Genomic DNA, 23,785 nt, shown 5'->3' with positions numbered 1-23,785 from the left:
ACCTTTAGCCCAGCTTCTGCCTACCTAGCAGATCAAAAGCAAAATGCGAGTAGATAAATAGGTACCGCTTAAAAGCGGGGAGGTATTTAAGCGCCCATAAGAAAGTGCCAGAAAAATGCCGGCAATTAGATCAAAGAGGACGTTTACAAACAAAGCTCTTTAGCAGAGATGGAATGACAGAAGCTTCCACCCCACCCCGTGGCCGGAACCAAGCACAAGCTTCCAAGATGCCGAATATGGGAAAAGCCTATATACGTCTATCTATGTACAATGTCTGTCTTGTCAGTGTATAAACAGCACTGAATGTTTGCCACATATGTATGTTCTGTGATCCATCCTGTGTCCCCTTTAGGGTGAGAAAGGAGGAATATAAATACTTTAAATAAATAAATAAATAAATAAATAAATAAATAAATAAGACCACTTTCTGGGTCCTTATGCTGAAGGCTTCTTGGTTTGGTGATATTGCCCAATTTCTCCTTTCAAGGACACCCACTGCCAACCCGCAGGCCATGTTTGAAAATCATTGCAATTGAGATAAATACTGAAGCCTTGCATGAGCAACTACAATTCAGGAATATGTCTACTGTCCCTATACCAACAAGCTTTTCATATACCTTCAAAACATTCAGTTTTGTTCCCATTTGTGCTGGAAGGTGTGCTACAAATGAATAAGCTAAAGGGCAAACAATTGTAGCAACTAGAATGAAGGGACAACTGGACGGTGTGTGTGTGTGTTTTTAAGGATAATGCACTAGAACACTTCTTTCAAATGCTGAACCCGTCACGCCTTGTTTTTTTGGAAATACTTCAACCTAAATATTGAATTTTTTTACCCAGATGTGGTCCATCAATCAGGAGCACCTTTAAACCTTAACAAAAGATTTTAAACCCATTAATCTAGCAGAGTAATGGACCAGATTCTGCATCTCTAATAAGAAACATTATTACCAATGTCATACATGGAGCTAGCGGTAATCATCCAAAGCATAAGTCATTTTAAGCAAACGGGAACAGTCATGCCAAGCAAAGCCAATATCCACCATCAGAAATGAAGGATTTGTCATCTTTAGAAATAGCTTTGTCGCCTTCATTAAAATAAGGCAAATATAGACTTCTGATTTATAACTTGATTTTCCACGAAGGGAGCACCTTTAAAGTTGATACATCTCTCTCTCTTCCTTCCAAATATCTCCAAAAAATAGACTTTATTATGCATCCTCCATTAGTCATGCTGTTATGTTCCCTTGTAGATATTTATTTTCCCGAAACAAGTAACATTCTACCAATGCCTCCCAAACCAACAATGGCCTCACACTGGTGCAGAAGGTGATGTTTTCGAGAACGAAAAACTCCGTGAGGAAGAACGAATGTACTTATTATAGCCCAGAGAGAGGAAAGAACCGATACCAATCAATTTACCAATTACTTTGGAACTGTTTATATAAAATATAAAAACGGGCACGGCAATCAAGTTTATTTCCTATAGAAAGTTACATTTTCCAGCATACCCATTTCCTCAGAATTAAGTAATGATCCTCAGAGTGAAAGACGTAACGAGTTTTATGTTGGCTACTTAGATCTATACCTAAATCTCATTTTTTAACATGTGTTTATTTCATGCAAAATCAAAATCTGCTTAGAGTGTTGAATGGGGACTTAAGAGGTCCAAGTTGCCACAGGAGGCGGCAACCTGGCTTCCTTAAGTGCAGATGATTATGGTTTGATAGTTTTGGACATCACGAAAGAAGGATCTTCTTTCTGTCTGGGCAACCTTCCCATTCTATACGCCATTCACGCCATAGAAGCGCCTCATCTATCCGAGGAAACTGAATTTTGGACCTCTTAGACTTGGCAATTTTCAAGTAGAGTACATAGTATCAAGACGGGAGTCAGTAAACTAAATTAAAAATGAATGGAGAGAGGGAGAACAGCTGTTGTGTTATGTTGTGTTGTTGAAGGCTTTCATGGCCAGAATCACTGGTATGCTGTGAGTTTTCCGGGCTGTCTGGCCATGTTCCAGAAGCACTATCTCCTGACGTTTCACCCACATCTATGGCAGGCACCCTCAGAGGTTGTGAGGTCTGTTGGAAACTAGGCAATTGAGGTTTATATACCTGTGGAAGATCCAGGGTGGGAGAAGGAACTCTTGTCTGTTTGAGGGAAGTGTGAATGTTGCCACTGGCCACCTTGATTAGCATTGAATAGCCTTGCAGCTTCAAAGCCTGGCTGCTTCCTGCCTGGGGGAGGTGTTAGCCTGAGGTGTTAGCTGGCCCTGATTGTTTCCTATCTGGAATTTCCCCTGTTTTCAGAGTGTTGTTCTTTATTTACTGTCCTGGTTTTGGAGTTTTTAAATATTGGTAGCCAGATGGTATTCATTTTCATGGGTTTGGATTTAGATCCAAGGCTTGTGGATGGGATGCTTGACTCTAAAATGTCCTTTAGCCTTTACTCAATCTCAAAGCCCTAAGGCCTGTTGGGTTGCAATTCCCATTATTCCCAGTCTGCATGGCGGATAATACAAAGGGACGGGAGTTGTTCAACAACCCCTGGGGACCCAAACTAAAGAGTACTGATCTTTATGTCAAAAAAATTATAATTGGCCCTTTGTATTCTTCGTCCTTGGATTCAACAGCCCTCCATGAAAATGATTTTGACACCCCTGAGTTAGGAAAATTCTAAGAGTTAACCTAATTTCAGTCTTGGATAGGGAAGATCACCCCAAATGCACTTGATCTCACTGTAAGATAAGCAGAATCAGCCTTGAATGGGAGATAACCAAGATGCACCATGGATCCCCAAGTAAGGCTAGGAAAGAATCCTGTTTGAAATTGTGAGTGGTCTGAATGGACCAATGACCTGGATCAGAATAAAACACCATTCTATGATCCAGTGAAGCTATCAGACTATTCGTTTTAATGGTTACCCAATTTAGGATTACAACTGGATTCAGTCTAAAGGGAATGCCTCCATAAAATAGGATTGTAGAACATGTGGCTGGTGGGAGCTGTAACCTCCCACTCCTACTGCAGAGATTATTATATCCATTGAGCACCTCATCCCCCAACTGTGCCATACAGGGAATATTTGATATATAAGGCAATGATATGGCCTGGATTGATTTACAGCTCGGCTAAGAATGTCTGTGTGCATCTGAGATATAGGAAGAGGAGAGAGACAGCTGGCAGGTTAAGATGATGAAGAGTTTCAGGTGATAGATGTAGTTTGCACAGTATTTCTGTCAAATGCTCACAAGGTAATGAGAACAGCTCTTTTACGATTCAGTTTCCTATTTTCAACATATCTCCCTTCTACTCCCCTTGCTCCCCTTACACAAGAACGTGGTCGTACAATTCCAGTGAATATAATCTTTGAGGACATCATCCAATTTCTGCTAGCCAAATAGTCATGTCAAATTAATGTTGGCATGGTGCAGTTGCAAGGAAAAGATAGATGAAACCAGGGCAGAGAGAACCATGTGTCTCCCTGTAATAAAATGCCTATCTATCACTTCTATTTTAATGGAGAAGAGATTCCAGAATAAGCTTCAAAATAGGAGGGGATTCAAGACTGTAGTATAAGTGCAAATGTGAATGGATATGCCCAATTTCATGGGAGACTCCGGGTGAGATTGGGCAGTAGAGTACATGGTTCTGCCTGAAGAAAATTCCTGACATCTTCCAATTTAAAGGTTTGATACCAGAGGTTTTAAGTTGAACAGAATTCCCCCACGTTACCTTTTGGATTACAATTCCCATAGTGCCCAGTGCTCATGCTCTTTGGAGAGCTGATATGATAGCTATCTTTAAATATCTGAAAGAATATCACATAGATCAGTGGGTCCCCAGATGTTTTGGCCTTCAACTCCCATAAGTCCTAACAGCTGGTAAACTGGCTGGGATTTCTGGGAGTTGTAGGCCAAAGCACCCAGAGACCCACAGGTTGAGAACCAGGGCCAGGCTGTGGCGCAGCTGGTTAGTAGCCAGCTGCAATAAATCACTACTGATGGAGAGGTCATGAGTTCGAAGCCAGCCTGGTTTGGATTGAGCTCCCAACCATTAATAATAGCCTAGTTCGCTGTTGACTTAAGCAGCTCGAAAGGCAGTTGTATCTGTTGAGTAGAAAATTTAGGTACCGCTTTATGCGGGGAGGCTAATTTAACCAATTTACGACACCATACAACTGCCAACAGCGTGCAGAAAAGAATGAGAAAGTACTACCATCAAGGACTTGGTGTTACAAGTGGACGATGAAGCGGCAGCTCCCCCTGTGGCTGGAATCGAGCATACCCTCATGAAGCCGGAAATATTAAATTGCCTCTGTGTCTGTCTATATGTCGTATGTCTGATGGCATTGAATGTTTGCCATGTATATGGGCATTGTAATCCATCCTGAGTCCCCTTCGGGGTGAGAAAAGCGAAATATAAATATTATAAATAAATAAATGAATAAATAAAACCACTGTCATAGATGATGGAGCTAGTGTGCTCTCTGTTGTTCCAGAGACGAGAACATGGATCAGTAGATTGAAATCACAAATAATGTCATTGTCATTATCAAGAAGGGCTTTCCAAGATTAATCAATCCCTAAAGACGTCAATATTTCACGAGGGCAAGTTCTGCCCAAAAGTGTGGAGAAAGGCCTCAACTGTTTGAATCTCACAAAGAGACCACTGCCCCATTTCCGAGCCACTCTTGCTTTCCCTTCCTCTCTTCTCCACCCCTGTGCCAGGGCAACTTTTATCTTCATTACAGAGAGACCAAGGGCAAATTAGCAAATCACAAAACGCCTGACAGTAGTTATGATTCCGGTGGGATTTAAAGATCATCGCTTGAGCAGGAGACACTAGGAAATGCTTTAAATGAAAGCTTCTGCCTGACCTACCACGACTTGCGGCGGCTTAAAGCTGAATTCTAATGGTTCACTTTACTTAAAAGGAAAAAAATTCTGCTCTAGACTGTTTTGACCTTCAAGCTATGACTTTTTTTTTAAACAAAAAGCACTCCAGTCATGATTAGCACAGATCTGCCACAAGAAGGAGCTGGCTATATAATGGTCAGAGGTAGCCATAGTGAAGATATGTCAATTCCAGAGCTGATCTGATCAGGAAGAAATGCCAGAGATGGAAGGGGAAGACCTTTACCTGTCTGTGTATTGTACATTGTTTGTTTACTGTGTAAAAGGCATTGAATGTCTGCCTATATGTATGTGTATACTGTAATACGCTCTGAGTCCTTCTGGGGAGAAAAAGCGGAATATAAATAAAGTGTATTATTATTATTATTATTATTATTATTATTATTATTATTATTATTATTATTTTATTGTATGACACAGCAAACAAGATAAATATGCTGGATTTCGTTTCACAAAATCACAAGTCGAACACTTCCCAAGTGTCTAGGACTGTGTGATGTATTTTCGGATGATGCGACATAGTATGACACAATAATACAGTAGAGTCTCACTTATCCAACACTCGCTTATCCAACGTTCTGGATTATCCAACGCATTTTTGTAGTCAATGTTTTCAATATATCATGATATTTTGGTGCTAAATTCATAAATACAGTAATTACTACAAAGCATTACTATGTATTGAACTACTTTTTCTGTCAAATTTGTTGTATAACATGATGTTTTGGTGCTTAATTTGTAAAATCATAATCTAATTTGATGTTTAATAGGCTTTTCCTTAATCTCTCCTTATTATCCAACATATTCGCTTATCCAACGTTCTGCCGGCCCGTTTACGTTGGATAAGCGAGACTCTACTGTAATAATAATAATAATAATAATAATAATAATAATAATAATAATAATAATACACTTTATTTATATTCCACCTTTTCTCCCCAGAAGGACTCAGAGCGGATTACAATATTATTATTATCATTATTATTATTATTTCTGTGGTCGTGTACTAGTTCCTACCTCCAGCAGTGTTATAGTACCAGCTTCTCGTCAAAAGGCAGCATAAAAAACCAAACACAAGCATATACCCTACCTGGAATAGACATCTAGAAGAGAGGAGAAAATATTACACAATGCAGTTTTGGATAGGGAAAAGCAGCTGTCCTGGCTGGAAGAATTGAGAAGATATAAACAAGTAATTTTCCAAGCTCTGACTGTGGGACAGGGGAAAAACACAGCTGGTCTGGCACGTTGAGAATGCTGGGTATCTCTCACTGGCACATTCATTTTCGACACACTCTATTAAATGGTTACAGAACACAATTATTGCCTGAGAGGCTCTTCCCCTTCTTGTCAAATATACATAATACATTTGAGGTCATAAGGTACCAAAGAAGAAGAAAAAAAACCTGGCATATTTCCAGCAAAGCTCCAGGCATTCCAGTACATAGTTACTTTTACAGCGTATGCTGTGCTTGACCCTTTAGCATCTTGGGAAGCTCAACATCTCTGGAGTATTAAAAAAAATCTTGCAAAGTAGGAGTTTACCCAATGGATTGTGAATCTTCCTGGTTAATTATACCATACAGCTGGAATGGAATGTAAGAGTCATGCCTCCAAAATTACAAAACGTTAAAAATATGTGAAATGGAAATAATAATAATAATAATAATAATAATAATAATAATAATAATAATAACAACAATAATAATAAATAATAATAATTTTGCCAAGTGCAAAAGGCCACCCTACTGGGATCTGCGCGCATCATCCGAAAATACATCACACAGTCCTAGACACTTGGGAAGTGTTCGATTTGTGGTTTTGTGATACGAAATCCAGCATATCTATCTTGTTTGCCGTGTCATACAATACAATAATAATAATAATAATAATAATAATAATAATAATAATATATTTTAGGTATTTCCCACCTCTCCTAACGTCTTGAGGTGGGATACAAGAAACTTGAGCCATATGAGCACAAAAGACATTAAAATCACATTATAAAAAGCATACGTCAAACATAGGGAACCATTACTTTAAGAAAATTATGTTGCTTTATAAGCAGAAAGTTTACTTTTTTATGACCCATTCAAAGGGTGGGAACTACATTCTACAAAGAATGGACAGTGTCACATTTCTAAATATCTGAAATTGCAGAAGGAAAAGATTTGTGCACATTTGGAATACTACCCTAAACTTGCCTTCTCTCTCCTGAATCCAAATGCTGAAGGTTTTTCTTTTTAAGACAAGAAGAACTAGAGCTTTTGCTATGACAGATGCCGCTGCTAACATCTAGCACTATCCGTTATCTGCACTCCACAGTCTCGCCATTTCTCCCTCTTTGCTGCTTGAATTGTGAAGTTTTTATAGACTTACTTCAAGTCCGCTGCTATTAAATTAAATCCATTGTAAAGGTGTCCTTCTAAGGCAACTTTCTTCAAGTAAGAGTAACTGTCCATGTCCGACGTCAAAAAATTTGTCACCAGGGCACCTGAAAGGAACAGAGTTGGGAAAAGAGGGGTTTAGAGTCCGGGAGAATGATTTTCCGGGAGGAGAATCACTATATATCATCTTAAAGCTCTTAGTATCAAAACCTAAGTCTTAAGAGGTGAGGAAACAGGCAAAAAATTGTGTCACGGTGAAGGGGGCATAGTCTCCTGGGGATCCCTATTCGGCCCCTAGACCTGAAGTTTTCCCTTCCTTTCCTACAAACTTCACCTCTCTCTGCCACCGTACCTCGTCCTTTTGCATTCTTGTTTATCATTGGTAGCAGGTAGTTTGTCAGGGCTGCCATCTTGCCTTTCTTGCTGATCCCAAGCCACGTGCCACCTTCTTTTCCCTCCTCCATATCCAAACCTGCCAAAAAGAAATGAGAGAAATAACATTATAATGCTATGGTTGAATGATATTAGTTTGAAAGCTATTATTACCACCATCACCAACACCATCAATGGTTATTTATACAGCACTATCTCTGTGCATGGCGTTTTACAAGTAAAACAACAACAAACACACAAAAGGATGGAGTAATGCAAATAGGTAACGGTAAAGGTTTCTCCTGACGTGAAGTCTAGTCATGTCTGACTCTGGGGGTTGGTGCTCATTTCCATTTCTAAGCCGAAGAGCCGGCGTTGTCCGCAGACACCTCCAAGGTCATGTGGCTGGCATGACTGCATGGAGCGCCGTTACCTTCCCGCCGGAGCAGTACCTATTGATGTACTCACATTTGCATGTTTTCTAACTGTTAGGTTGGCAGAAACTGGGGCTAACAGCGGGCACTCATTCCGCTCTCCAGATTCGAACCTGTGACTTCCCAATATGAAGCGGTTCCTATTTATCTACTCACATTTTGCTTTCGAAGTGCTAGGTAGGCAGTAGCTGAGCTTAAGGCCAGGAGGTCACCCTGTCAATCTTTCGAATGGCAAGATTTACTGCATTGGTGGTTAACCTGCTATGCTAAAGCCCGGCCCAACGTATGGTATAAATTTAAGCAATCCAATGAATCAAAATATGCAAGTTGATAAACCAAGATGAACTATTAAAGGCTTGGAGTTCATAGGTGTACCCTTTAATGTTTCAAAGATGAAATAGGGACAAGCCCCATGTATGTTCCAGACTGAAGGGAACCCTTGATAATCCTTGGGAAAGAACGACTTTACCCAGAAGCTTCCATTTTGGTTTTACAAAAATGCATTTAGTTGAGAAGCAGGTTAGGCAGAAAGATAGCACAAGAGACAGTACAGACCCAAGACGACTAAGCTCACGAAATGAGCAGAATTGGATTTCTCCAGATTGAAGTCAACACTCCTAAACGGTGCCTGCCTCTCTTGGGCCCCTTTCTCCTAGAAAAATTATTTATCCACATACAACATTTCTAAACCAAGCCATAAAATGTGCTTGGCAATTCAAAAACAAATGTTTAAAACCACAAAGATAAAAAAATACAACATAAACATAAAATCTGAATCAATTAAAACCAGCAACAATAAAAAACACTTAAAAAGGCAATAAAGCTACAAATTGGAAAGCCTAGGAAAATAAAAAAGGTGTTCCATTTTGCCTTCGGCCACTGAAAAGTCCGCATAGTTAGATTAGGCAAATCTCAGTCCAATACTAAATCAGAGGTGAGGATCTTTTCTGCAGCTCTCAAGCCACTCCCAGACTTTGAACCAATCTACACTGCCATATAATGCCATTTAACTGCATTGAATTCTATTATGTGGCAGTGTAGACTCATATAGTGCAATTCAATGCAGTTAAACTGCAGTATATGGCAGTGTAGATGGGGCCTTTAGTGGTGGAAAAATCTAATCCTAGATGTCTCTGGAGCTTTATCCCACAAACATCTGGGTTTCTGTGCTGGCCAGGGGAAAAACCATTGTAGCCATCACAGAAACCTGGAAAATTATTGGAGGCAAAGACAGAAATGATCTCCCGCTCCCTGCTAGCTTCTTGCATTTGTATGCTGGCTGCAGAGAAACAGGCTTTGCTTCCCCTAGAGCTAGCATAGAAATGAAGCCAAGTAGTGGAGGAGGGAGGCGGCAACCCATACTCATGCCACCAACCTATAAACTCACCTGCAGAAAATATCTGGTAACTTATGCTAACCAGGTATTTTAAGGAAACCATAGCCTCCATGTTAAAAAGAGGATAAAATGTTAGCACACATGTACAATTTTTGGTACTCAACATTATGGAAGGTTCCCTATTTTGACTGTAGTCTCAGAATCCCATTCTGACCTCCCCCCTGTGCCCATGCTAACTGGGGGATTCTGAGAGCTTGTGTCCAAATTGCGGTCTGGTTTTATATGGGATTGGTCCTCCAGCTGCTGGACTACAACTCTCATATTCCTCATCATTACCCTTCACGACTAGAGCTGATAATGGGAGTTGGGGTACAGTAAATGCTGCCATTTGTTCTGTTGAGTCAGGAGAGTGGTGTTTGGATCAAGATACAAGGCTTGCAAATATGATGTTTGCCTTTACTCTTTCTGCAACCTCAGAGCCGTAAGTGCTGCTGGGTTGCAATTCCCATTATCCCCAGTCTACCTAGCAGATAATCAAAAGTGATGGGAGCTGTCGTTCAATAACATCTGGGGACCCAAACTGGGTTAAAACTAAAGAGCACCGACCACAATGTAAAAAATTTTATATAGTTGGCCCTCTGTATCCATGGATTCTTTCTCTGTCCATGGATTCCATGGCCCTTTGAAGGCAACCGTAAGGCAGAGGTGGCAGGAAAGTGCACAGCATACCCATTAAGAATCAGAAATGAAAGGCAGGCTTTTAGAATGGAAAAGGAGCTGCAGTGCAGAGAGAGTGATTTATTCTTACAATTCTCGCTGCCAATGACAACAACATCAAGCAGAAGAGAAAAATCTTCACAGAGCCAGGTGTTGTTTTTTAAAAAAAATGCCTTGCCTCCCCATGACTCATTTTTATTTATGCTCAGAGTAAGGCTTGCATTGAACATCCGTCTGTCTAGTTAGAGAAAAGATGGAAGGGAGACTTAAATGGCCAAGTAACTTTTAAAACAAGTTCTCAGGCAGGAGAAGCTGGCCAGTCAAGAAAAAGAGCCACGTCGAGGTGTCGGTCTATAAATAACAAATTGGGCAAAAGCAAAGAATGGCACACTTAAAAAAAATTCCTTCTGCTCGAACCTCCGTTAACTGTTGTCAATGTCACTTGGTCAATGCCTGTATGATTAAGGATGGAAGCCAGGTTCACACAGATACTTTTGAAGAAAAAAAAGTGCTACTTTCCGGCCCGCATGACCAAACCATACTCTTGAAAAATGGATGATCTCACATCTCATTTAGGGGAGAGGAGACTCAGTTTCTATAACACTGAACAAAGGTAGAAAATAAAACATTCATGTGTAAGCTGTAAACAAAAAGCAATTGAATCCATGGATGGAGAATCAGTGGATACAGAGGGCCAACTATAATGTTTCTTTGCATAGTGGTCAGTGCTCTTTAGTTTTTTACCCAATCTGAGTCCCTAAATGTTACTGAATGACAAACCTGCCCAAAACAGATGTAGCATTGAGTTGAATGCTGCCCGGAATTTTACATACTCAGTTGTTAGACATAAAGCCCAATTTTAAGTACATATATAGGGCCGAGATAGCAATAGGGCTGGGCTAGCATAGCGGGTTAAAACACCAGCTATAGAAAGTCCTGTTCAAGCCCGGGTTGGGGTGAGCTCCCGCCATCAGCCCAGCTTCTGCTCACCTAGCAGTTTGAAAACAACAATGTAAGTAGACAAATAAGTATCACTTTGGCGGGAAGATAAAAGGCGCTCTGAAAAACATACCGGCAAAAATCAGGAAAGGCATCTATATATGTACAGGCTCCTTGGCATGGAAAATGAAACAACAGCACCTCCCCATGGCCAAGTCGAGCACAGCTGGATGCCGGAGATGAAAAGAGGGAAGCCTTGCCTCTGTTTATGTACTGTCTGTCTTTGTCAATTGTATAACGGCATTGAATGTTTGCCATATATGTACCTGTAATCCACTCTGAGTCCCCTCGGGGAGAAAGAGCGGAATATAAATCAAGTATATTATGATATTATTATTACATAAAACAATTTCATTCATCACTTTAGATGTAAATTTAATTATTGTCCTGTATCAAAATCAATGTTTGTGGTTATATCCAGAGTTTTCTTGCACCAAAATAAAGGTTGTGGCTATACACAGCTTCAGGTAACTGCTGTCCAGCTCAGAATTATTCCATATAGATATGAGTATTGCCATACAGGTTACATGGGGCAACATGTAACCTGTAACCTGCCTGTTGTTTGTATAACAAACAAACAAGAAAAGTATTACGTACCACTGAGGATCTCACTGCTGCTGTCCCAGAAGTCAGCTGATTTTGAAGGCCTGTGATAAAATTCATCTCTGTTGGCTGCTAGGATGAGTCTGCAAAGCAAGAGTGGGAAACATAGTTGCTTTAGAATTTAGACGACCAACAGTATTCAAACAATAACGTGTAAATTTTGGTGATTTCAAGAATCATCGTTCCATTTCAGAAAAGGCTGTCTCGGGATATTTTGCTGCCGAGAAAAAGGAAAATGCCCTTCTCCACTGATATGCAAAAGCTGGAAGCTGAATAGGACTTCCACACTGGCAATGGGATAGCTTCCTTCACCATTTTGTTCCCTCTGGGGCACACAGAAAACAGGGTGACTTAAAAGGCGTTGAAGAGACTGCGCTCTGGCATCACAAGATGCAGAGCTGACCTTAAGAAATGGAGCCACAAAGTGGAGTCCACGACATACAAGTGTGGAGAAGAGCAAACCACTAAAAACAGCGAGACTGTACAGCACACAGCGATGCTATGCCGAGTACAGAATACCCACTTCAATTCTTTTTCACAATTCATTTTATGCAACATTGCAGCAGAGTCCTCTTTATTTGATTAGTTAATTTTAACAGTTTTTCATTTCTTCTGGCTGAACTGTTTGCAATTACAAGGCGAATTACAGATAATACCGTGATATTTGGAGACATAATATACTCTGATTATTCCATTCCATTCCATTGTCATCTACAAAGTTCGTGCTCAAGAACTGCACAATGGAGTTACAAAAAACAAAACAAAAAACCCTTAATGTTTTAAGTAAATGTATGATTTTGGGATGCATTCATAGGCATCCTGGACCATATGTGGCCCACAGGTCACAGGTTGGAAAAGCCTGGTTTATTCGTTTATATATTTATTTGCAGTATTCATACGCTGCCCTTCTCACCCCGAAGGGACTCAGAGCTGCTTACAGAACACACATATGGCAAGCATTCAATGCTGTTATATAATTAACAAGGACAGACAATACACAAAGAGAGGTATTTCCCATCTGGCCACGGTGTGTGTGTGTGTGTGTGTGTGTGTGTGTGTGTTGTCGCTCTATTTTCCATGCCAAGGAGCTTTCCTCCAATCAATGTCCTTAAGAGCGCCTTTTATTACCTCCCTGCTAAAAGCGGTACCTATTTATCTACTCGCATTTCTGCTTTCGACCTAGTAGGTGTGCAGGTTGGGTGCTCACTCTGACTTTGGCTTGAACTGGCGACCTTCCAATTGGAATTTCTGCAGCACAGTGGTTTAGCCCACTGTGCTAAGCCCGCCCCCAATTTCGTGTTTAGTGTGAACATCTCACCCAGCATAATCTTTTCTTGAATTATTGCCATCTGGCAGATGGTACATGATGACAAAGACAAGGACAAACAGACTTAAGAGATAGCTTTTATTCTAGAGCTGTGGCTATGTTGAACTCCATGGTTTCGCATTGATGTGGCATTGGGGGATGTGCGGTGGTGGTGGGATTGTGGAGGGATGGGTGTGTTGTTTTGTGGTGTGTGCTGGGGAAGGCATTTAATTTTGTTGTAAAATAGTACAATGACAATAAAGCTATTCTATTTTATTGTATTGTGGGGTTGTTATGTGCCTTGAGTCCTTATGCGGAGAAAGGTGAGATATAAATACATTTAATAACAACAACAAGAACAAGAACTTCTAACATGTAGCCATCTTAAATGTCCAACTATAGCACATGAACAGAAATGCTCCCCACACACCTCTGCACTCTTTCTACAGTGGTTCAAGAGGGCAGAGGACCTACAGAACTCCATCCTGTGGCTTCTTGAAGGCCAACAGCCAGCCAATGATTTCAAGGGGTTAAAGGACCCGTATCTTGAGGCAGGCATATAACCTCTGCTTTGAACTAGCACTTCCTGTACAAAAGAAGAGCTTTCATGTTTCTTCGTTCCCTTTAGTTTTAATCTATTTTAAGGAACAGGGAGTGTTGAGAGGGCTTGAAGAAAGCCTGGTTCATGGGGCAATCCAATATGCGGCTCAACATATAAGATGTCTCGAGACTGAAAGAAGGGCCGTTCCTTTCCCTGAGACATACAGAAATGCAATTTTCTGATTTCGAAAACCAAGGAGGAGGAGAGCATAAGAGCAGTCGATATGGACAGAAAGCCTCAGAGGAACACACGATCGATCATATTTTCATTCTCTGGCTTTTGAGCTCCAAGTTTCGCTTGGCTTTTGAAGCCAAGAAGGACACTTTGCGTTTTTGTTTGGAGTGCATCCTAATGCCCCCTGGAAGAATGCAGCCAGTTCCTCACTATTATTGATGGACTAGCTCTGAAAAGTTGAGAAAGGCAAGAAACAATCCCTTTGAGTTGAAAAAGAAAATAAATAATTTTTTAGGAAATTTCCTTTGTGATGATGTTTTTTTAAAAAGCTTTTGGAACTCTGGGTTTGTGGGGTTGGGTTAGCACATTGAAAATACTACATAGCACACAAAGGTTGAGGCTGTTTATACAGAGAAAGGTGTACAGCATAATAATAATAATAATAATAATAATAATAATAATAATAATAATAATAATAAGTGTTAGACTTGTGATTTTCTGATACGAAATCCAGCATATCTATCTTGTTTGCTGTGTCATAAAATAATAATAATAATAATAATAATAATAATAATAATAATACATCACACAGTCCTAGACACTTGGGAAGTGTTCAACTTGTGATTTTGTGATATGAAATCCAGCATGTCTATCTTGTTTGCTGTGTCATACAATAAAATAATAATAATAGTATTACATTGTTTTGTATTAATAGCCAGCCAGAATTATCAAGGTCTTCTAAATAAATCATGCACACAGAAATACAGTGTCTGCTTGTCAATAGAGAGCTATTGACATAAGCATTATGTTGATTGACATCAGCCGGATGCTGGAGTTTAAAAGAGGGAAGCCTTGCCTCTGTTTATGTACTATCTGTCTCTGTCAACTGTATAACGGCATTGAATATTTGCCATATATGTACCTGTCATTTGCTCTGAGTCCCCTCAGGGAGACAGAACGGAATATAAATAAAGTATATTATTATTATTATTTGGTCTTCAGGCAGTAGCTCAAGACTTTCTGTTAGACCACAGTCTGATGAGGAATAACAGCCTGATTTGCATTGTTTAAAAAACATCCATTCGGCAAAGTATCCATCACTTCTATAGGATTTGAATTAAATCTGTAAAAGGACTGATGCCACTCCAGAGCAAAAGCAAATTGCCGAATGCCAGCACCATTGCCTTGAACAATTGGCAAGCTTGCTGAGTTTGAAACAGCATCACACCTTTTTTGCATCCTTTCTACTCTGCGCAGTAAGCACACAACATCTTTCGGGGATGGTAGCTCTCTGCACAAGCAAGGCTTGACATTATATTTGCGGGATTGTTTTGATTCACACTCTCTCTGAGCACATCAAGTATAGAAAGCTTCACGCTGAAATAACTTCTATGCATCAGAACGGTTCAACCCATAGAAACAAGAGTGTGGAGACAATCGAGTGAGAATACATATATAAGAAGGTCGAATGCTTGCCAAACACTTAACAATTCTAACGTGTAGAAATATGTTTTGAAATCGGAGCTGACCTTTCTATGGAAACAATGCTTATTCTAAAGAAACGTGTGTTGGTTTCTATACCTTTGAGCTACTGAAACACCATCACTATTCTGTCAGTCCTGTGCAATTGGAAGTCAATGTGGTGTGATGGTTATCGGAGTGGTAACAGAAAAAAATATTATTATTATTATGGCTGGCACTCTCAGTGCTCTTGGACTACAACTTCCATTAGCTCTAGGCCATATATTGCCAATGCTGAAGAAATACAGTCCCGGAACATCTGAAAGGCTGTATATTTCCCATTCCTGCATTTGCATTCTGCACCTAGAACTGGGAAGGGGTTAAAATAAAAATGGGCATGTGTTTTTATCTGAACTCTTCTGCCAAAATATATTTTTGTCTACAGCGAAGACTCTCCATGTAACACAGGATATAATTGAGTTGTTTACCATGTATTTCGTGTAAGGGTGTTGTGTGAGAATCTTCTGAAGATGCCAGCCACAGATGCTGGTGAAACATGGCCAGACATCCCACACAACACCCCAGTGATTCTGGCCACGAAAGGCTTCAACAGCACATATTTCGTGTGATGTTTTGTTCATCGCACTGCTAAATACTGAATGGCCTGAATCATACTGGTGTACCGAACACAGCAAGCCATCATAACTAATGGCCATAGACTATTCCTTTTGTGCACTTAGTCTCTTCTTTCTTTTCTTGGTTTGAGCATCCAAACTTTCAAACAATGGCTAAAGCTAGTCAACCATAGCTTGCCTCCCAAATCTGAATTTCTGATACTGGGTAAAAACAAATGATGTGCAATCTATGAAGCAAACGAGTGAGATGGAGCAGGCAAGAAAGAAGTGGCTACATACAAGAAATCTTTTTCATATCATCCAAACCAGTCATTTGGTTTGCACTGTGGCATGAATAATGTTCAAATACATTGCTTTTTGGGATCACAGTCCAAAAATCTGGAGAATCTGGAGCTGAATGCCTAGTAAACCAAGTCAGAAACCAAAGCTCCAAGTTAGGGAGGGGGAAGATTAAAGAAGGACCTGCAAGGTTTCAATGCTTGCTGTTAATTAAAAGACGTTACCTCCTCCTTTAAAGTAGCTATATAAGAGAACAGCAGTAGCACTACGGTCTCCAAATAAATTATCCAGAACTCTAAAAATAGCCACATAACCTCAACTCTGTGAAGATTTATATAACTTCTTAATGTGGGGGCAGAGAGAGAGAGAGAGAGAGATGGAAACATGAGAAATCATTTCCATTGAAGCAATTTCCTGTGATATAATTCAGTTCCATAAAAAGATTACAAGATTATGGCTCCGAAATCTAAAACCTGTATTTACAAAAAGGAGCAATTTGCATGACAAAAAAGAATGGGATTTACAAATGTTTCTGTGCACATGCATACACGCATAAATAGGATATAGTGAGATGGATCATGAAGAGCATATGTTGGAAATCCTGTGTTAACCGTGGATGACCTGGGCTGGATCAGATCAAAACTTTCTGAGTCCAAAGGGTCAAATTGCCAAAGAGGATGTGAGAAAAACAGGGACGGAACAATCAGATACCTGAATCTTTGGTACAAGGCAGGCTCTGGCTGTTTCTTACCATCCACTTCAACTCTGTCCAGAGCTGAATCCCTCAACTAACCATGCCATTCTGGAAGCTGTAGTTTGAACCTGCTGCTCTGACTATTTTCCACCTTCTCACCATTGTGTTTGTATGGATTACATGGACCAGAGTAACAATGAGACCCTTGTAACTGTGGGACCCATATTATGCATTTGGATTTCTACTCGGACTTCCAAAAGGTTTTTGATAAACATCCAAATAATTCCCCAGAAAACTTAACAGCCTTGGGATAAGGAAAGCCCTCTCATGGATTAAAAACCGATTAAAGATGAGGAAGAAGAGAGTGGGAACAAATCTTAAGTTCGTGCGATAAAGAAATGCAAGCAGTAGGGTCCTTCAGAGGTCTGTATTGAATGAATGATTTGCAATTTGTTGTCGAAGGCTTTCATGGCCGGAATCACTGGGTTATTGTGAGTTTTCTCCCCTGACATTTCGCCCACATCTATGGCGATATTTTAACATTTTAATATTAAAATTAATATTTTAATATTTATTAAAATATTATTTTAATTATAAAAGGTTAACAAAATAATGAATAATCTAAGAAGTTGCTGCTTCAATTAGTCTAACAAATAATTTCCCTTCTGAACACTACAACAGGAAAACACACTTTGAAAAAGGAACTTTGCAAGTGCTAATTCTATCCTCTCGCTACAGAGACCAAAATCAGAAACTAGACCTCTACGAACAGCACTGGTTTTCCATTTAGGAGAGAAATGGGAGGCTAGATTAAGGTCAGGCACAGCATCGCGTGGCCGGCACAGTGAGCAATAGCACAATTGGCTTTTCATATCCCGACAACAGTGGCAGCAATCATGGAGATAAAAGAGGAGAAGCAGAGGTGAACGTTACCTGTATGCATTTTTGGAAACAGGTCGAGGGTCAAACTTGAAGAAAAGAATGCACATGGGTAACCGAGGAGGACGGCGGGCTTCTTCCAAAGAGGGTCAGTGGAGGGTCATGCTGTGGCTGCCTGCAAACAAAACAGTGGCAATAAGGACCAATACAACTCAGAAATTCACACAAATACAGCCTTTGCTTCTCGGAAGAAGTTCCTGCTTTTCTCATTAGTTGGAATTAGCAGGACTTTGGAGAGAGAGAGAGACAAAAGAGACAAAATCAGAGAAACTAATTTTGCCGAAGACAGGTCTTTGTCAATACCGAAACTGTTCATTTTTAAATGGGAATTTAAAATTTGGACTCTCCGTAGACACCTCCAAGGCCATGTGGCTGGCATGACTGCATGGAGCGCCGTTACCTTCCTGCCAACGCGGTATCTACTGATCTACTCACATTTGCATGTTTTCAAACTGCTAGGTTGGCAGAAAATGGGGCTAACAACAGGACCTCACCCCGTCCATGGATTCCAACTGCTGGCCTTCTGATCAGTAAGTTCTGCAGCTTAGGGATTTAACCCACAGCACCATCATACCCCCCCCCCCCCCGGTTCATGACCAAACAGATTCAAATCTTGGAGCGCTAGTCTTGACTCCTCAACCATTATACTATACTGGTTCTCAGAAATTAACTTGTATTTTGTAAAATCATGCCAAAGAATAGTTTGCTGTTGCATCTGAGTGTGTCTAAGTAACACGACTGGGTAGGATTTTTTTTTCAATATGTAGTTGCCAAATATTCTTTATGTTTCTTCCCTAATACACAATTCTGCATGTTTCAGGATTCAGGCCATGCTTCGACGGCATGACAAATGTTCTTTTACAAATCAGAACCTTGTGAAGCTTTTCAAATATTTGCTATATTGCCCCACTGGGAATGGGATCTAGTAATAAAACCACAATGCAGCCTCACTTTCCCCTCCAGCTGAAGCAATGATGAGAATGTTAGTAACAGGACAAGGCTTCTGCGCCTTTCTCGGCTACAGACACAGCTTGCATGTATTCTCCAGAATGAAGCAATGGTTGTGTAGAGATGGGGGAAATGAAAATCAATAACTGAACTCCATAACAGCTCCAAATAATTAACTTCACCTTGTTCCGGTGAGCGATGACCCACAAGGTTTTATCGAAAGCAAATTAAATTATTTTTATGAGTCCAGGAACATTGTTAAAGCCATCTTTTCCCATTTCTATAAAACTAATTCTGCTTCTAATTCAAGCTCTACCTTTCATGCTACCTTGCCAAAACATCCTGCAACCTCCGCCATTTTAATCCAACTAGAAGGAAATCCTTTTCCACAGGTGTTTACATTATTTTGCTCCAACAATTACAGAGTACAGAGAACAGTGTTGATAGGATTTCCCCCATTAACAGTCTGCCAAAACTACCGCTTGGGGCTGTCAAGTTCAGATCAATACTGACAACAGTCTACTGACAACAGTCCCGTGCCACAGCTCCCAATATCCTTCAAAGAATTCCTGCATCTACAGGTAAAATACTGTATTTTTTTCAATTCTAAGACATACTTTTTTCCTGTATCAACATCTCTAAATCTTCCTGCTTCTTAGTGTGTGTGTGTGTGGGGGGGGGGGGGGGGGGGTCGGACTAGATGGCCCATGAGGTCTCTTCCAACTCTACTATTCTATGATTCTATGATTCTATGGAGTGTGTCTTATGATCACAGGTATATCTTATGTGTTGTTGTTGTTATTGGTAGTGAAATTGGGGTGCATCTTACAATTGATGGCATCTTACAATTGAAGAAATACAGCAATCTAAAATTGGACTGAAGGCATTTAATGTTTGAACCCTAAATTTACTTTCATGGACAAAACCAAGCACTTTGAAACGTTGATTTCTGACCTACAACTCCCAGATTCCCCAAAGTCAACAATTTTAGTCGAAACCATAACTTTTCCAAGCTTTGAGCAGAACATTAACAGTACAGGTGGAATCTGTCCTTGCTACCCAGCCCAGAAAAGCTTGGAGTCGTAGCTGAAGGACAGAGTTGGTGGAAATGGTCTCCTTATGCGAGTGGAGACGTGAGTTAGAATCCACACACAGTCTTATCATTTTTCTGATCTTACTCCAGTCTCTTGCCTCCATCCTGGTTTAAAATTTGCATTTTGAGATGAACAGGGAAATTACTGTTTGTATTTGCCTTGCCTATCAAGCTCAGAAACCAGGATAAGCACACAACAGTTGTCGGTCTAGGACAAAGCAGAAACACATGCAAGAGCAGGATTAAAACCTCTCACTAGGTTCCTTCAAATTCTTATTTTCCTCATATTATTTTATCTCAAAGATGGCATGGAAGGTGCTTTATTCCTGAGTCATCTCTCTATGTGGTACAAGGTCTGGAACTATTTTGTATTTGGAAGAAAATGGTGAGAAATGAGGAAGCGCTGTTCCTAGGTTATAAGGAATTTTAGAGAGGCCAAGGTGTGGCAGGGCCAAAAGAAAAAGGTTGGGAATCTAAATTTATGCACCCATAGGAGGAAATCTTACGTTGCCTGGGAGAAAGTAGGGATAAAAATAAAGTAATAATAATGTAATTCATGAACTTCAGCAACTAAACTGATTGGGTGTTCAGCCAAGTTTGTAAATGGGGACAAATAGTTTTGAAGCAAACTAATACGCATTTTTCAAATGATGCATCCCTACGTTATAGTGAGCAGCATCAAATAAGCATGCCTTCCTGTGAAAGAGAAAACAACAGATTGCATCTTCAAGATAGTGTTTCTACACAAAGTTTCAACTAGAGTAGATCCACTGAAATCACTGGGACATAGCTAAGCAATGACTAGCAGCTCTCATTAACATTTATAGAACACAGAATTGGATTTAGCTCAATAATTACTCACTTCCATGTTAGATCAGGTGCCTGATGAATCTCGAGATATTTGTGGTCTAGAATGCTGGCTTATTATTAGCGTTGCACTTTGCAATAACAAAGCGAACAGTTTTAGAGAGTAAGAAGGAACCACAATCTATAAGTACATATTTGGCTTGCCAATAAAGAAAACACAGAAATCAGATATTTCCGAGCATATTTCGTAGGTAGACAAAAGCATAACAAATTTCCATTCCCTTTCCCAATGGTTCTTTTTTAATTGAAGACATATTTTTTTTCTATAAGACTTCTGGGTGAAAGTTTGCACAGTTCTTTTACACTGTTTACTCAGTTACTATATGATTTCCTCCACAAAGGTATTAAAGGCAGGAGGCTTGTAAACAGATAACGAAGGATTGTCTGCTATCGATGAAATGCACTAAAATTATAACAGGAAAAGGAGAGTTGATTCAGTAGTTATCTACACAGAAGTGTCATTTAAAAATTCAGAAACATGTGGGCATTTTGCAAGAAGTCTTCCTGTTGCAATTTAACAAAAAAAGGCACTGTTACATATGAATGTTCTTGGCAGTGCTCTGCATGAGCAAGCACCTGTTACCTACTGCCCTCTATTGACAAGAGCCTGGATCAAAAACCCTCTGAGAAATTATCAGGAAGCGATAAAACAGAACGCTGAAAAGGTTGGGTATGGGCAACAACAGTGTGAAATGGAAGGCAATTTTGGCTGCATGGCAAACTAATCTGGTGCCATGGAAAACAACACTCAGCTAAGCAGACCACTAAGCAGACAATCCTTATGATTTTATGTTTACATGTTTCAAATGTATTTATGTGATTGTATTTTATTGTGTATTACTGGGCTTGGTCCCTGTGTGAGCCGCCCTGAGTCCCTTCAGGGAGACGGGGCAGGATATAAGAATAAAGTTATTATTATTATTATTATTATTATTACCATTATTAATCCTCAGAGGGTTCTGGCTGGCGTCACCAGGATACAGGTAACAGTCCCCTTTCTCTGTTACAGTCTGAGTGCAACATAGACGGCTACATGAATTATTTCTGCCATTACAGGTTGCCTCAAATAGTCCTAGTAGAAAAGTGTGCATAACTACTGCTAGCTCCATCTGGTACACCACTGCTGACTGGAATAGCATGGACACACTTTTATAACATCAAGACTGGGGTCCTATAAAGCAGTGAACATTGGGTTCCCCTTGGGATGAGTCAATAGTTGTGACTTGTGTAGGTTGCCGTAACAAGGCTAGGTAGTTGGGCCTCCTTTTCTGCACATCCAATACAAGTGAGAGAAGATGTGGAGTGGTTGCTAATTGGCCACCAAGCCATGTTCAAAGTGTTGCTTTTGTTTTATAAGACACTATATGGCACAAGATCCAGGCTAAGAGACTGGCTTCTTCAATGTCAGATGCAACTCTTGGATCTGTAGTTTGGCTAGTCACTAGCACTTTGGGGCAGAGAAGGCAAAGACCTTGTACAACTCAGCTCAGGATTCCATAGCCCTGAGCCGTGATAATTAAAGTCATGTCAAATTGCATTGATTCTATAGTGTAGATTTACCCATCGCCCATCCAGGCTTTACATTTTAAATGGATGTGGAAATTGTGCTAATTTCACTGTTGCCAAGTAAAGATTGTTTTCTGTGGTACAGAAGAAAGCCTTTGGTGTTGCATTTCCGCCTATCCGATGAATATTTATGCTGTCACCTGAATACCAATCTGTTTATGCAAGTATTTTTGGTTCATTGACCTAATGGTTAGCTTCATCAGTTAACAGGTGGAAGTAATAGCCAGCAACACTAACAACGCTCCTGATAGCAAAGGAAGGGGTTGCGCTTTTCCCAAGGAGTGCAGCCTACAACTTTTACAGCAATGGAAATTAACAGGAATCCCGAGGCACGTACAGCCCGACCCATCCAGACCTTCATCTCCCACCAAGGGAAGATTTAACAAGTTTAAGGACAGATGTCAGACATCTTTTACAAGCAGGAAAAACATTTTGTCTGGTACCCCTGCCAGCAAATTAATTGGATAACTCAATCAAAAGAAAGTGTTGACAGTTAATGGCTTGCGACTACTCATGAGGCTTGTTTCATCTGAGATTTCTCTCTCCATTGGCTGATGAAAATATTGAGTGGTGAAGTTAGCTTCAGCAAGTTACAAGTTCATTTGGGTTCCAAGCATTAAGCCAAACCAGCTGTTAGTTGCTGTGCATCACAAGGCTCAAAGAGAAGCTCCTGGCACAAAGAACAGATCTTGGCGCGTTCAAAACAATAGCAAGACAGGCTTGCCTCTCCCTTCTACATTCGACTACACAGCTGTTTTTTAAATGATAATGTTTCAATACATTATGACAGGTAATTATATATAAACACAAGCATATAGTAAACATAAAGAGAAAGAAAAACATTGAAAAAAGAGCCCGAGCAGAAATAGCATAGATTATAATGACTTCTGGTTTTAACTCCACACGTTGGCTCTGCTGAGATACTGCCCCAAGAAACCAAGAGTTTCAAATATTTCAGAAATTGAGACAGCAGGCCCACCAAGTTCTGTGATATTTTTAGGAAAAAGTAGTTAAGGAATCCGGACGAGGCAAACAACTTTATATGTATCCCCAAAATACCAAGCACATCTCTCTTCCCCATTGCTTACCAGTAGATGAATAAACCTGGATCTTTTGGACAGCCCAAGAAGTGACCCCAAACTGCTCAACTCTGAGATTAAAGTGTCAGAGACAGTCTCTTGGAAAGAGGAACTGGGTTAGATATGTGCACATACGAATCAGGGTTTTGTTGACTGAAGAGGGGCTTTTGGCACACTGAACAGTTGACTCAAGGGAGGAGGAGGAAATCAGGTCAAAGGCCTAAGCAAGCTCTTCTTACTCATTTTGGTGCATGCAGCTATTTTATAATGCCACAATCGAAAGCCATAGAGGAAGGCATTAAAACTCTAGTTTCAACAAACAATTATTGCATTCATCAGCATATTTGTTCAGCCATCAGGTATCAATTTAACACTGT

The 23,785-nt window shown here is 40.2% G+C and overlaps 1 protein-coding gene across 4 annotated transcripts in view; it reads right to left on the bottom strand.

The window, feature by feature from the left end:
- Positions 1-23,785, bottom strand: part of tango2 (transport and golgi organization 2 homolog) — a 56,193-nt gene that overhangs the window by 14,433 nt on the left and 17,975 nt on the right. For 3 of the 4 annotated variants that reach the window (XM_062958372.1, XM_062958375.1, XM_062958374.1), the window contains exons 2-5: positions 17,850-17,970; positions 11,761-11,849; positions 7,658-7,777; positions 7,298-7,412 (exon numbers count right to left, since the gene is read on the bottom strand). In XM_062958372.1, the coding sequence (XP_062814442.1) occupies positions 7,298-7,412; positions 7,658-7,777; positions 11,761-11,849; positions 17,850-17,905 (380 nt within the window). In that variant the 5' untranslated portion in view covers positions 17,906-17,970. Of the gene's footprint in view, positions 1-7,297; positions 7,413-7,657; positions 7,778-11,760; positions 11,850-17,849; positions 17,971-23,417; positions 23,525-23,785 lie in introns of those variants that run through there. The other variant, XM_062958373.1, reaches the window with a different exon arrangement.

Source organism: Anolis carolinensis, chromosome X, assembly GCF_035594765.1.
Source record: "Anolis carolinensis isolate JA03-04 chromosome X, rAnoCar3.1.pri, whole genome shotgun sequence".
Taxonomy (NCBI): domain Eukaryota; kingdom Metazoa; phylum Chordata; class Lepidosauria; order Squamata; family Dactyloidae; genus Anolis; species Anolis carolinensis.
The sequence above is the reverse complement of the archived record's forward strand: the minus strand, read 5'-3'. Positions and strand labels throughout refer to the sequence as shown.